We start from the raw sequence: 14497 nt of genomic DNA on the forward strand, positions 1-14497 counted from the left end.
TCTTTTACTTTCCATATCGCTTAAGCTTCCCTTAGAGGGGGTTCGGAAACGTCGAGGTCAGCGCTCTCTCCTCAACTCACCATCGAGATTAGTGATGTCACCCTATAGCCTTCCGCTTTCCATTTGGCTCCCCCCGCCAAAAAGGCGCAATGATGTCAGGCCGAGGTAGGTCTCTCTACATATTGGAGGCAGACTCTCAGCGATCCTGTAGACCTGGGTGTGCATCTCGTCCAGACAGTGGATTCTGGACATTATTCAGTTCGACTGCAAGCGGGAATTTGCCAGGACTCTGACAGATTGGTTTGTAGACTCTCCTGTGGGGTGCCTGGACAAGGTGGTCAAAGTACAAGCCACTGTACAAAGATTGTTGGATATTCAGGCTATAGAACCGGTGCCGCATGAAGACTCGGGCTCAGGCAAATACTCCATATACTTTATTGTGCCAAAGAAAGGTTCTGATGATTGGCGGCCAATCATGGACCTTAGGCATGTGCTCAGGATCCTGCGCTTTCACATGGAGACAGTGTTATCTGTCATAGCAGCGGTGGACCCAGGAGAGTTCCTTGCCTCTGGATCCCACAGAGGCTGGCTTGCATATTTCATTTTATCAGGCACATTGAAAATTCCTCCGGTTTTATGTTCTGGAAAGTCATTACCAATTTTCAGCTCTCCCTTTTGGCTTGGCAACGGTGCCTCGTACCTTCACCAAGGTGATGGTGGTCGTGGCAGCTCATATGAGGAAAATGGGGCTACAGGAACAGGACGGTTGGTTGATCAGAGCATATGCGTCCATTTCAGCACATGTTGCTCTCACGCTGGGCTCTGCAGACGGAAGTGTTGCAGACAGCTCATCCTTGAACTCTGTAGGCCTGCACCAGTATGAATTGATGGCACCTTCCACAATCCCTCTCCAGAGGCATGGTGCTGTAGTTGCCTTTTTTTTCAGGCTGCTGGTTCTAGAAAACAGGATCAAATTTTGAAGAAGTTGGGTATGCACAGAGTTCTTCTGCATTATCTGGAGGTCACAAATGAGTTTCGCCTCACTGATCATCTGTTTGTGCTGATTCTTTCTTCTAAGTGGGGCACTCCTGCTTCCAAGGCCACTATTTCCAGATGGATCCATAAGGGCATTTTGTCAGCCTACATTCTTTATGGTAAACAGTCTCCCATTTCTGTTAAGTCACACTCAACTAGGAGTATAGCCTCCTTGTGGGCCGAGGCTAGGACAGTCTCCTCTGAGGAGGTTTGTAGAGCAGCTGCTTGGTCCACTCTGCGCTTATTTGCCAAATTTTACAAAGTGGATGTGGCAGCAAGACAGGACTCTCTTTTTGGGTCCTCGGTCTTGAGGTTGACACAGTCAGCCCACCCTAGGAGTTTGGGACTGACTTTGTACATCCTACATGTCTAGAATGACTTACCTATTACTCTGGAAAAATAGATTATCCTTACCTTGATTCTATCTTTTCCAGAAGTGGTGATCACAGAGACATGGTTCATAGAGAAACATGACTGGGATGTAGTTATACTGGGCTATAATCTGTTCAGGAAAGACAGGGTAGGAGGAAAAGGAGGGGGAGTAGCATTATAAGTTAAAGATCATATTAAAGCCACACAATTGCAGGATCTGCAGGGCAAGAAAGGGGCACTGTGGATCAGTTTGGAAAGAGGGAATGGTAAACATATTTACATTGGTGTGATACACAGGCCTCCTTTACAGATGGAAGAAGTGGACAGAAATTTAATAGTAGACATTCAGAATACAGTGGAACCTTGGTTTACGAGCATAATTCATTCCAGAAGCATGCTCGTAAACCAAATTGCTCGTATATCAAAGCGAGTTTCCCCATAGGAAGTAAGGGAAACTTGCTTGATTCATTCCCCCCACTGCCGAGGCCACCGGTGCTGCTCCACCCCCCTGAGAACCGGCATCCCCCACCCACCCAAACACAATCCCTTACCCCGATCTGGCACCGGCACCAAAGCACAGGACAGGACATGCTGGTGCCCGAAGATCCTCCCTCTTGCCTGGGCTGGGCCTTGAGCATCTGCATATGCTCAAGGCCTTCTGGTTCTCACTCTCTCTGAGATTTTCGGAGATCTCCAAGAAACTCTGAGAGAGCGAGAACCAGAAGGCCTTGAGCATGCGCAGATGCTCAAGGCCCAGCCCAGGCAAGAGGGAGGATCTTCGGGCACCAGCATGTCCTGTGCATTGGTAAGGGATAAGGGATTGTGTTTGGGTGCTTGGGCAGGGATGCCGGATCGCACGCCGGAGGGGGGTGACGCGAGTGGGGGGATGCCGGATCACAGGGGGGGGGGGGCTCGCAAATCGAATGGGTGATCATCTGGCATCCAGTGATCACTACATGGTACGATTTAATATTAAGATGGGTATAGAGAGGGCTCATTCAAAAGTAAAGGTTTTAGACTTTAAAAAAAGCTAACTTTGTTTGGATGGGGGATTATGTCAAAGAATTATCTGGATGGGAATTTCTGGAAGGAGTAGAAATGCAGTGGGCAAAACTGAAAAGAGTTATTGTAGAGATGACATATCTTTTTGTGAGACAAGCAAGTAAAGGTAAGAGGAAAAGAAGGCCACTTTGATTCTCAAAAGTAGTAGCTGAGAAGGTAAGGAATAAGAAGTTAGCTTTCAAAAACTACAAAATATTGCAGAAAGAGGAAGAAATGCAAAAATATCTGGAAAAGTTAAGAGAAGCTGGTCGAGAAGTCAGGAAAGCAAAGATATAAAAGAAAGAAAAAATATCTGACAGGGTAAAACGGGGAGACAAAACATTTTTTTAGATATAACTGATATGAAGAAGTACAAAAGTATCATTGTGAGACTCAAAAGTCAAGGGGAAGAATATGTAGAAGCTGATAAAGAAAAGGTGGAATTACTTAACAAATATTTCTGTTCTGTGTTCACGGCTGAAGATCTGGGATTGGGACCGTAGAAGACAAATGCAAATAGGGATCGTGGAGTAGTAGACCCTGATCAATTTTCAGAGGGTTGTGTTCATGAGGAGCTAGCTAAATTAAAGGTAGATAAAGTGATTGGGCCAGATGGTGCATGGTCTTCATAATAAGGCGTATGAAGACAGACCTAATGATCTCAATATGTATACGTTAGAGGAAAGGCGGGAGAAGGGAGATATGATAGAGACATTTAAATACCTATGTGGCATAAATGCGCATGAGTTGAGTCTCTTTCATTTGAAAAGAAGCACTGGAATGAGAGGGCATAGGATGAAGTTAAGAGGTGATGGGCTCCAGAGTAGTGCTGCCCGATTCAGGAAAAAATATTTCGATTTGATTCAGCCTATTGAATTGATTTTTCGATTCGATTTTCCTTCCCAAATGGGTATTTTTTTATTTTTTATTTTTTCCAAACATCCTGGTGGGTTTATTTTATAGCCTCTTCATCCCCTTTGCACTTCTCCTACCCACACTGGCGTTGTGGTATAAACAAAAAAGACTTTTCCTCTCTGTTAAATCCTAGCTCACGTTCGTGGTCTAACACCACCTCTGGCAGGATACATATTTCAAATCTGACATATTGTAATCACAAAATAGAAAATAAAATTATTTTTCTACCTTTTGTTGTCTGGTCATTATTCAGATCTTGTTGGTCCCAGTCTCTGGTTGTCTTCTGATAACTCACTTGCCAGGATCTCCTTCTTTCTTCGTGCTAACCATCCATCTTCTATCTCTGTCCTCTCCTTCTGTTTCCCTTCCCTCTCCCGGAGGTCTGGCATCTTTCCTTTTTTTCGTCTCCATCCCCAGATCCACCTTTTCTCAACTACCCTTTCATCCAGCATATCTCCCTCCTTCCCCACCACCCCAGGTTCCACAAGCTCTCCCTTTCTCTTCCCAACTACCCTCCTATCCAGTATCTCTACCCCCCCCTGTGTACAACTTCTCTCCCTTTCTGTTCCTTCCCTCCCTAAATTCCATTATCCACGATCTCTCTCCCTCTTCTGTTTTTAGATCCATTATTTCTTCTATCCCTCCCCCATTTCCCCTTTCTCTCCCCTAACTCCCCTCTCCCCCAAGTCCATCCATCTTCCTCCCTCCATCTTCTCCCCATCTCTCCTTCTCTAGTCCACCAATTCCAAGTCCATATCCCCACTTCCCCCAGCTCTGACTCCCAACACAGAAGCCCAGTATTTGGCTGGCAGAGGGCAACACTCGTGTATTGTGATACCTACCAAGAGCTCCGGGCACTTCACACAGCGGTCATACACTTTTCCTGTGAGCTGCGGGCCTTGCAAAAGCCGCGTGAGGAGTGTCTCCGCACTGCAGCACTTCCCAATGCGCTGGCACTGTTCCTCGGGAGCCCCTGTGCAGTACCACGTCATCCAGTGCTCACAGGTGCGCGGGGCTCTGGCCATCATGTGGCCGATGAAAGGCCAGCCGCTGGCAGGACCCAGAAGAGCAGACGCTTGCCACTGAGTAGCAGCAGCAAGAATGATGCATGCAGGTGGTGGATCGGGAGCGTTTGCCGGGCTCCGGGGGGAAGCATGAGCGTGCATGTGGGAAGATGAGGCGCGGGCATCTGCTTCTAGCCAACCAATTAAAAATAGAGAGCTGCACGGGAACGGGGACGACGGGAATCCCGCGGGACCCGCGGGCATCCCGCGGGTTCCCCCTTTGGGTCACGGGGATCCTGTGGGGACGCCCCTAGGGTCGCGGGGATCCCGTGGGGACGCCCCCTAGGGTCGCGGGGATCCCGTGGGGACGCCTCCGAGGGTCGCGGGGTTCCTGCGGGGCTGGATGTACTCAGTCGCGCGGCTCTTCTCCCTACCTTCTCTGCTTGCAGCACAGAGCCGAACGGAAGTCTTCCCGACGTCAGCGCTGACGTCGGAGGGGAGGGAGGGCTTAAACAAAGCTGGATGTACTCAGTCGCGCGGCTCTTCTCCCTACCTTCTCTGCTTGCAGCACAGAGCCGAACGGAAGTCTTCCCGACGTCAGCGCTGACGTCGGAGGGGAGGGAGGGCTTAAACAAAGCCCTCCCTCCCTCCGACGTCAGCGCTGACGTCGGGAAGACTTCCGTTTGGCTCTGTGCTGCAGGCAGTGCAGGTAAGGAGGAGAGTAGCCTCGCGGTTCGAGTGGCTACCAAGGGAGGGGGCGGTCCGCCCCGCCACACCCCGCCCCGGTTGCAGCACAGCCGGCCAGGTCCCCTTACTTTTGTGGCACTTCCCCGACCGACCGACCGACAACAGCCCCGGTCCGACAATCCTCCCTGCCCTGTAGCCGCGAATCTAAATTATCTTCTTACAGCAGCTGTAATAAGGTAATTTAGATTCGCAGTTAAGGGCAGGGAGGTTTGTCGGACCGGGGCTGTTGTCAGTCGGTCGGGGAAGTGCCACAAAAGTAAGGGGACCTGGCCGGCTGTACTGCACCCGGGGCGGTAGAGAAGGAGTGGGGAGAAGGACGCTGAAAGGCCATGGGGAAGACGGGAGGAGGGGGGGAAGGACTCTGAAAGCACTTGAAGACAGAGGAGGGAGAAGGACGCTGAAAGCACATGGGGAATACAAAGGGGTGGAGAAGGACGCTGAAAGGCCATGGGAAGGGCGGGGGGGGGGGGGGAAGGAATCTGAAAGCACTTGTGGAAGACAGAGGGGGGAGAAGGATGCTGAAAGCACATGGGGAAGACAAAGGGGTGGAGAAGGACGCTGAAAGGACATGGGGAAGACAAAGGGGTGGAGAAGGACGCTGAAAGGCCATGGGAAGGGCGGGGGGGGGGAAGGACTCTGAAAGCACTTGTGGAAGACAGAGGGGGGAGAAGGATGCTGAAAGCACATGGGGAAGACAAAGGGGTGGAGAAGGACGCTGAAAGGACATGGGGAAGACGGGGGTGGGTGGGTGGAGAAGGACGCTGAAAGGACATGGGGAAGCAGAGGGGGGAGAAGGACGCTGACAGGACATGGGGAAGATGGGGGGGAGAAGGACGCTGAAAGGAAATGGGGAAGAGAGAGTAGGGAGAAGACACTGGCAGGGAAGAAGACAGATGCCAGACTATGGGGGAGCGGAGAGAAGAAGATGGGTGCCAGACCAATTTGGAAGGGGGAAGAAAGGGAGAGGCACAGTAACAGAGCAAATTGAAGATGCAGAAGGAAGAGAGACAGTGGATGGAAGGAATTGAATGAGAACATGAGGAAAGCAGAAACCAGGCAACAAAGGTAGGAAAAGAATTATATTTCTTTTTTTTTATTTTGCTTCAGGATAAAGTAGTATATTAGTTGTGTTGATAAAAATTTATAAACATTAGAGGCTCTGGTAGAAACCCATTTGCAAAGTATGTATTCTTCCCAATTAATATTTTCAAATTAATAAAGTCTTTTTGCTTATTTGTAAATGGGTTTCTACCAGAGCCTTTAATTCAGTAGCATAATTAAATGAAATAACTATTTCTGAAGTTTATATGGACGGGCGGGGACGGAGGGGATTCCTCGCGGGGACGGGTGGGGACGGAGGGGATTCCTCGCGGGGACGGGTGGGGACGGAGGGATTCCTCACGGGGACGGAGGGATTCCTCACGGGGACGGGTGGGGACGGGTGGGACTTTGGCGGGGACGGGTGGGGACGGGTGGGATTTCTGTCCCCGCGCAACTCTCTAATTAAAAATCACCTTGTTGCCGCTATTCTGCTCCCAGAGGTCCACTCAGCTTTCCCTCTGCCACTGGAGTCCTTGCTTCTGGTGTAACTTCTGGTTTTGCAAAACCAGAAGTTACATTAGATTGAAGGATTCTGGTGGCAGAGGGAAAGCTCGAACGGGTCTCTAGCAAGGGAGCAGATGAATCAGCGAGTTCAATTTTTTACAAAATGAAATCGATTTGAATTGGTGAATTGATTCGAATCGCGAATCGGGCAGCAGTACTCTAGAGTAATACTCTTTTTACAGAAAGGTTGGAAGTGTCTCCCAGAAGAAGTATTGCGGATGGGCAGACTAGATGGGCCATTTGGCCTTTATCTGCTATCATGTTTCTATGTTAAGTAGATAGGCGAGTCATTCTAAACTGCCGCCCTGTCCCTTCCTGTGCCTGCCTACTGTCTCATTCTGTTTATGCTTCTCCAAGTTTGATTCTTGGATGCCTGTCCGCCCTTTGGAGCTTTGAAAAATTCTGCATACAGTATATGCTCAAGATGCATTCAGGGGTGCTTCCTGAGCTCCTTTGATGCATTTCTTGGTTGGCTGCTGTTCTAAAGTTTCTTATTTGAGCAGAACAGTTGATTCTTGGGAAAGTTTCCATTGGTGACCCTACTTCACATACTGTTGATAGAGCTCTTTATGTTTGCGTACTAATTACAGTTGGCAGTAGAGCTCCCAGAGTCAGAGGAGGAGAGTCAGAGAAAAATATCTAGAGTGGATTCCTTCTGCAGATGGCTTATGGCCATTGGGAGATAACCCACCTGTCTAGAATGGCTCATTTATCTACTGGGCAAGATATTATCAAGGTAAGGACATAATTTCTTTTTCTCATTTTCTCCTTTTAACCCCTGTCCTCCCTGCATAGCATTCTTTAGCAATAGAATTTGGTCTTGGATTAGTAATTCCTTCTTAGTTTTTTTCATATTTATTTTCTGACCAACTATTATTGCTTTGCAGGTATTCATTCAACTAGTATTCTATTATAAAGTACCTAAATTAAAAGTTTAAAAAAAATATAAAAACTTCCCATGATATCTTGCTTTTCCTTGGAGAAAGAAGAGTTATTAAAGGAGAGCAGGATATTGGTCCTCACAGAACCCACCTATCTGCTTTAGGAATTGGATTTTCCTAGTTATAGTTTTATAGAGAACTGAGGTGGCTCTTTGTAATGATAGGGAAAGTCTCAAACATTGCACTAGCCCATGTTCCATGATGTGAGGACTGGTATACTATTGACTTCAGATAACACCAGTTTACAGGTAAGCAGCTATGTTTTCTCCTTTATTGTTGGAGTGAATACAAACAAAAAATAACCAGATTGTTCTTTTAGCAGCAGCATCATTAATTGGGCAGTTATTTAACAAAAGTGGCAGGAAAAAAAATTCAAGAAAACTCTGTGCATATCTCAGACATACTTAGCTTAGGTGAAGTGAGGGGAAGCCTAAAATTGATCCCAGGTTTGACATTGTATCAGGAATAAAATTATAATCATTATCTTAAATCATATTCCATGTTTGTATAGTCCATCTTCAAAATGACTAATATGCTTTTGTTTTTTAAACATTGTATTGCTTTTGTTTTAATTCTTTTCCTTTTTTTTAATTTTCAAAGAATTTTCTCCTTTCCCTGTTTGCTCTGGCTTCATTCTTACTAATTTGAAAGCATATATCCATAGAGCAGAGCTTCCTAGACTGTGGGCCAGGACTCCAAAAGAGATCACGACCTGGGTGGGCGCTATATAAGTTTATCGTTATTCTGCATCCCTGAAGGAATCGCACAGTATGATTTGGCCACCAAAAGATCAACAAACCCAGTCAGTGAGAATCTGCTAAATCTGTGCATTTTCATATAGCTTTCAGTTTTTAATAATAATAATAATAGCTGCTTTGCCTTATATATTTTTATGAATATTTTCTCGTGTTGGTAATTCTGTGTGTTCTAAGTTAATTCTGTTTATTTATTTTTTATTGATATTCAGCTACCACTCCATGGTTTGAATCATACAGAGAGAGCTTCTTTCAGTCCATGCCAGCATCAGATCATGAGTTCTTGAATCACTATTTAGCATGTATCCTTTGAATTAAATCCTGCTGAATTAAATCCTTTGAATTAAATTACTTTGTTATATGGGCCCCTTTCTAATGAATGATTGTGAGAAGTGTATTTGGTTATTCAATTTGTGTTTTTAAACCATTTAAAGTGTCCTTTATTAAAGGTTTGATTCATTTCAAAAATAAATTTACATGGATTTACAAAGGCCCCGATTCTGCAAATTGCGTCCCGATTGTAGGCAGCTGTAGGCATCCTACAGTTGTCTAATCAGCCAATCGGGAGGCACATTTTCTAAAAAAAATGCTCCTCAGGCATGCCGCCTATATTTAAGGTGCCTCTGGGAGCCTAGGGAGGCCCGTAAGCTCGCCTCTAATGCTAAGCGGTAGTCTATAGGGGTGTCCAACCTTTTGGCTTCCCTGGGCCGCATTGGCCAAAAAAAATGTTTCTGGGGCTGCGCAAACGTTGCAGGAAGACAGAGGAGGGAGCTGGCAAGATGGTAAACACCCGGGGGCAACAGAGGAAAACACTGCATTGCCCTCGACCGGGGCCGCACAAAATACTTCACGGGGCCGCATGTGGCCCTCAGGCCACAGGTTGGACACCCCTGCCTTAGGCGAACCTAGGCAGCCCTATGCGTCTCCCTAGTAGAGTGGGAGACGCTTACAATGTAGGTCACTATAATTAATTGTGGCAAGGGATCTCCCTGCCGCGATTAGTATAGCGGCTGTTGCTAGGGCTGCCAGTCTCCCCTCCCCCCCCCCCCGACGATCGTGGCAGGAGGGTGCTCAATCCCTCCTGCCCATAGAACCCATGATCGCTGGTAGGAAGGTGCTCAACCCTTCCTGCCTGTAGATCCCCCCACCCCACCCCCAACAACCCCTCCTGCCCACAGAATGCAAGATTGCCGGCAGGAAGGTGCTTAACCCTTCCTGCTGGTAGGCCCCACCCCCCCGAAGATCGCCGCAGGAGGGTACCCAACCCCTCCTGACGGACCCCCCCAATGAAACCCCCATCCTGGAACCCCCCCTCGGGTTTACCCACAAGCTGGCCGGATGGGTCCTCGCACCGTCTGGCCAGCAGGGCCGCCTCCGTCCAAATGAGGCGGGCCCGCTACTCCCCTGCCCACCCCACAGGATCCTAGGGCTGGGTTGGCCCAGGTGCCTAAGGCCCCTCCTGCCATATTTTCACAGCAGTATTTTGAAGGAGAATTTTTATAGATTCTTATATAAAAAGAATTGCAATAATCCAGCTAAGAGTAAAACATTGCATGAGCATTGTTTGAGGCAAATATAAGATTGGATCAAACTTGACGAAAAGTGCGCCTTTGCAAAAACAGCTGAAATCAAATACTTTATCTGAGTCTCTCTTTGAAGAGGATTTTAACCAAATTTCAAAACTGTAAATAAAAACATAAGCATTGCCATTCTGGGAAAGACCGAAGGTTCAACAAGCCCAGTATCCTGTTTCCCACAGTGGCAATCCAAGTCACAAGTATCTGGCATGATCCCAATGGAGTAAAACATATTATTCCAGGACAAGCAGGCAGGTATTCTCACATATGGGTGACGTTATCCGACGGAGCCTCGATGCGGACGCCTCACAAGCATACTTGCTTGAAGAAACTAGAAGTTTCGAGTTGCCCGCACCGCGCATGCGCAAGTGCCTTCCTGCCCAGTGCACAGGGTGCGTCTCCTCAGTTCTTAGTTTTCCGCGGAGCTGAGAAGTCCGTCTTTTTTGGCTCTCTTCGGTAACTTCATACATTCGTGCCTTCTCTCACCGCGGTTTGTGTTTTCTTTTTCTCATGAATCGCTGTGTTTTTACTTTTCAAAAAAAAAAAAATTGTTTCCGTTCATCTGGTACAGGCCGCTCGGCCGCAGCCCGCGGGCTTCGACTTTGCGTCGGCTATCTTTTTGTCTATGCCCCGGCCTGTTACCGGTTTCAAACGGTGTTGCAAGTGCAAGCGCACGATATCTCTTACGGACCCTCATGGACGCTGCATCAAGTGCCTTGGGCCGAAGCATCATCTTACCTCTTGCCTGCCTTGCCAAACACTTAAGCCTTGTGCTTTTAAGCGTCATTGCATTCTGGTGGGTAGCTAAACTAAACTAAACTAAGCCTTAAGTTTATATACCGCATCATCTCCACGGAAGCGGAGCTCGACACGGTTTACAAAGCTTAAAAATACAAGAAGAGGGGAGAGAGAGTTTACAAGGGCATATGAAAAGGGGGAAGTAGGAAGGAGATGTTATATATTAGAGAAAAGCCAGGTTTTCAGTTGTTTCCGGAACAGCTGGAGGGAGCCCAGGTTTCGCAGCGGGATAGTGAGATCGTTCCAAAGGCCCGTGATTTTGGAGAGGAGGGATCTTCCCAGTTTGCCTGCGTGGGGGATGCCACGTAGAGAGGGGAAGGATAGTTTATGTCTGTGGGCGGATCTGGTGGTAGCAGGCGTTTGGGCGAGGAAGGATAGAGGGATTAGTGGCGGAAGGATGCCGTGAATTATCTTGAAAGCTAGACAGGAGCATTTGAAGTGAATTCTGGAAAGTACAGGGAGCCAGTGAAGCTTGGTAAGTAAGGGGGAGACGTGATCAAATTTGCGTTTAGCAAAAATCAATTTGGCCGCAGTATTCTGGATGAGCTGGAGTCTGTGAAGACTTTTTTTTGTTAGGCACAGGTAAATGGCATTACAGTAATCGAGTTTGGATAAGATGATGGATTGTACCAGGACGGTAAAGTGTTTTTGGTGGAAATAGGATCTAACTTTCCTAAGCATGTGGAGGCTGAAAAAACATGATTTTGCCAAGGAGTTCAGGTGATCGTTTAGGGAGAGGGAAGAGTCGATAATGATGCCGAGGACCTTGCTTGAGAACTCAAGGCGAAGAGCGGGACCTGTGGGTAGAGTGAAGAGGGTGGGCAGGTGTGCTAACTTTGGGCCGAGCCAGAGTAGTTTTGTCTTTGATTCATTTAATTTCATCTGAACAGAGAGGGACCAGGCATGAAGTCTCATTATGCATGAGGTGATGTTCTCTTGGAGGTTTGTAAGGTTCTGGTCTGTTTCGAGGAGGATAAGGATATCGTCTGCATATGTGTAAATTGTTTCAAGGGGGGATAGTTTGAGAAGCTTCAGGGAGGTCATATACATGTTGAAGAGGATAGGGGATAGGGGAGAGCCCTGTGGGACCCCGCAGGATGGTGTCCACGAGGTGGATTTGGAGCCGTTTGCGTTGACAGTGTAGGAGCGTGCGCGAAGGAAGTTTGAGAACCACTTTAGGACAAAGGAGTCTATTCCTATCTCGGAAAGTTGGTAGATTAGTATGTCGTGGTGCACGACGTCGAAAGCTGCGGAGAGATCGAACTGTAGGAGAACAGCAAATTTGTTTCGGGCGTGTAGTTGTTGCACCTTTGAGATTAGGGAAACTAGGAGGGACTCGGTGCTGAAATTGGGCCTAAATCCGAATTGGTAGTGTTGGAGGATGGAGAATCTCTCTAGGTAAGAGGAGAACTGGGTAGCGACTATGGTCTCCAGAAGTTTTGTTAAAAGAGGGATGTTGGCTATGGGGCGGTAGTTCGATGGTAAGGAAGGGTCAAGATCGGCTTTTTTCAGAAGAGGGGACAAGGCAATGTGGCCCATTTCTGAGGAGAACAGGCCCGATAGTAAAGCTTTGTTTATAAGGTTTGTAAGGGAAGAGATGGCCTGCGCTGGGATGTTTTCGTAGAGGTAGGATGGGAAAGGATCTAGGATGCACTTGCAGGATTTAAGTTTCAGGCAGAGTTTAGAGATCTGGGGCTCGGATACAGGTTCGAAAGTAGTCCATGATCTGTCAGCAGGGATAGGGTCGGAGTCTTTCAGAGGAAGAGAGTTGTAAGAGATAGCTGGGGGGAACGAACTCTTTATGGTAGAGATCTTCTCGTTGAAAAAATTGGCTAAGTCATTTGGAGATGGGAGGGTGGGGGAGGGGGAGGAGTCGTTTTTAGAAGTTAGGTTTCGCCAGATGTGGAAGAGTGTACTGTTTTGGTTTTTTGATCTGGAGATTTTATCTCCATAGAAGATCTTCCTAGCTTTTTTTAGTATGGAGTTGTAGGATTTGATGTTTTCTCTCCAGGATTGCCTATCTGAAGGGGATTTCGATTTTTTCCATCTTCGCTCGAGGGCTCGGCATTTCTGTTTTAATTCCCTGTGGTATGGGAGATACCAGGGGGCCTTGTGAGAGTAGGAGATGGATTTAGTGGCTAGAGGGGCAAGAGCACGGTACGTGGTTTCCAAAAGAGTCACCCAGTTGTGCCAGAATGCGTCTGGGTCCATGAGAGTGGGAAGAGGAGGGAATTTGTTGAGGAACTGGGACCAGAATAGTTCACTAGTGATTTTTTTGCGGTAGGTGATGGAGTTTGAGGCTCGGGTAGGGGTACCAAGGACTGACATGAAGACAGGGAGGCAAAAATGGCCTAGGAGGTGATCAGACCAGGGAACAGATTCCCAACGGGTCTCAACAGTGGAGGTTTTGTGCTCAGTCAGGTCAAGAAAGCTGATGATGTCGATGGAGTGCCCCTTTTCGTGGGTAGGGGTGGGTGGTGGGGCGGTGAAGCCTAAAGAAATGAGGAAGTCTTTGAAATCAGTTGTGTCCTTGTTGGTGTTGTCCTCTAGGTGAAGGTTTATGTCGCCAATGATCAGTAGTCTTTGGAATTTTAGATAGGCCCTTGTTATGGTCTCAAGAACAATTTCGGAGGATTTGTTCCAGGGGGTAGGAGGGCGGTAAAGTAACAGGATGCCTAATGGGTGGGGATGAAGTTCGTCATTTATTGAAGCTAACATGAATTCTAAGGAGGGATGGCTGCCCTTTTCAAGAAGTTCAACATTAAAGAATGATTTGTAGAGAAGGGCAAGACCTCCTCCTTTCCGGTTTATTCTAGGGGAGAAAAGACCATGGTAGCCTGGGGGACAGAGTTCATTTTGAGTGAGTAAGTCGTCTTTTTCGATCCATGATTCAGAGATGCACAGAAAACCCGGATCACGATCCTCGAGTAAATCTCTTATTATTTGGGTCTTATTTCTGACGGATCTGGCGTTACAATAGAGGGTAGGGACTGGGGTGAGAGAGTCTGAGGTAAGGTTGGGTAGGTTTGCTGGGGGAACAGGTTTCAAGGAGGTGAGGTTAACTCCTCGGTATTTTTTGAAGTGATGGGGTCTGGTGGGTATTAGCGTGGGGATTCTGAGGCCAGGACAGGTGTTGTTGATGAATGTGGTGTCGGGAGAGTTTGGGGGGAGAGGTTTTTGAGAGTGGGAAGTGTTTGTGAGGGAGAGGAGAAGGAGGATAAGGGGCCAGAGTGAAGGCTTCATGGTTGGGGTCAGGTGGGCCAATATGAAGGGGTTAGATAGAGAATTTGCCAGGAGGAGGGGAAGGGGAAGAGAGAGTTGAAAGAAACAGGCAGTGCAGTTAAAGATGTTGTTGTTTTTTTTTTTTTTTTTGTATATAATTTATTTTTTGTATTTTTTTGTATAAAATTTTTTTTTTTTTGTTTGTTTTTGGGGGGAGGGATTTGCCGACCAGGGGGGTCAGGTTAAATGTACACATTGCCAGTTAGAAAGTTGGGTACGGGCAGCTGCCCGAAGTTGCTTGGCTGGGAAGTGAGGAGCAGCACCCGATTGCAGGGGAGCTGCTCCCGAGGAGGTCAGGCGAAACTGTAGGGTTTCGGGGGCTGAGCAGGGCTCCCACGCGGCCCGAGTCTCAGGTTGAAGTGAGGAGCAGCACCCGATGGCAGAGGGCTGCTCCTGAAGAGAAAAAAAAAAAAAAAAACGGTGAA

General features: G+C 47.6%; 1 protein-coding gene across 3 annotated transcripts in view; it reads left to right on the forward strand.

Moving 5' to 3' along the window:
* TRAPPC8 (trafficking protein particle complex 8) overlaps window positions 1–14497 on the forward strand; it is a 392175-nt gene that overhangs the window by 49765 nt on the left and 327913 nt on the right. For 2 of the 3 annotated variants that reach the window (XM_033933766.1, XM_033933767.1), the window contains one exon: window positions 8628–8717. The exons of the other annotated variant lie outside the window; for it this stretch is intronic. In XM_033933766.1, coding sequence (XP_033789657.1) covers window positions 8628–8717 — 90 coding nt within the window. The remainder of the gene's footprint in view (window positions 1–8627; window positions 8718–14497) is intronic. 3 annotated transcript variants of the gene reach the window in all.

The sequence above is a fragment of the Geotrypetes seraphini genome, chromosome 2, assembly GCF_902459505.1.
Source record: "Geotrypetes seraphini chromosome 2, aGeoSer1.1, whole genome shotgun sequence".
Classification (NCBI taxonomy): domain Eukaryota; kingdom Metazoa; phylum Chordata; class Amphibia; order Gymnophiona; family Dermophiidae; genus Geotrypetes; species Geotrypetes seraphini.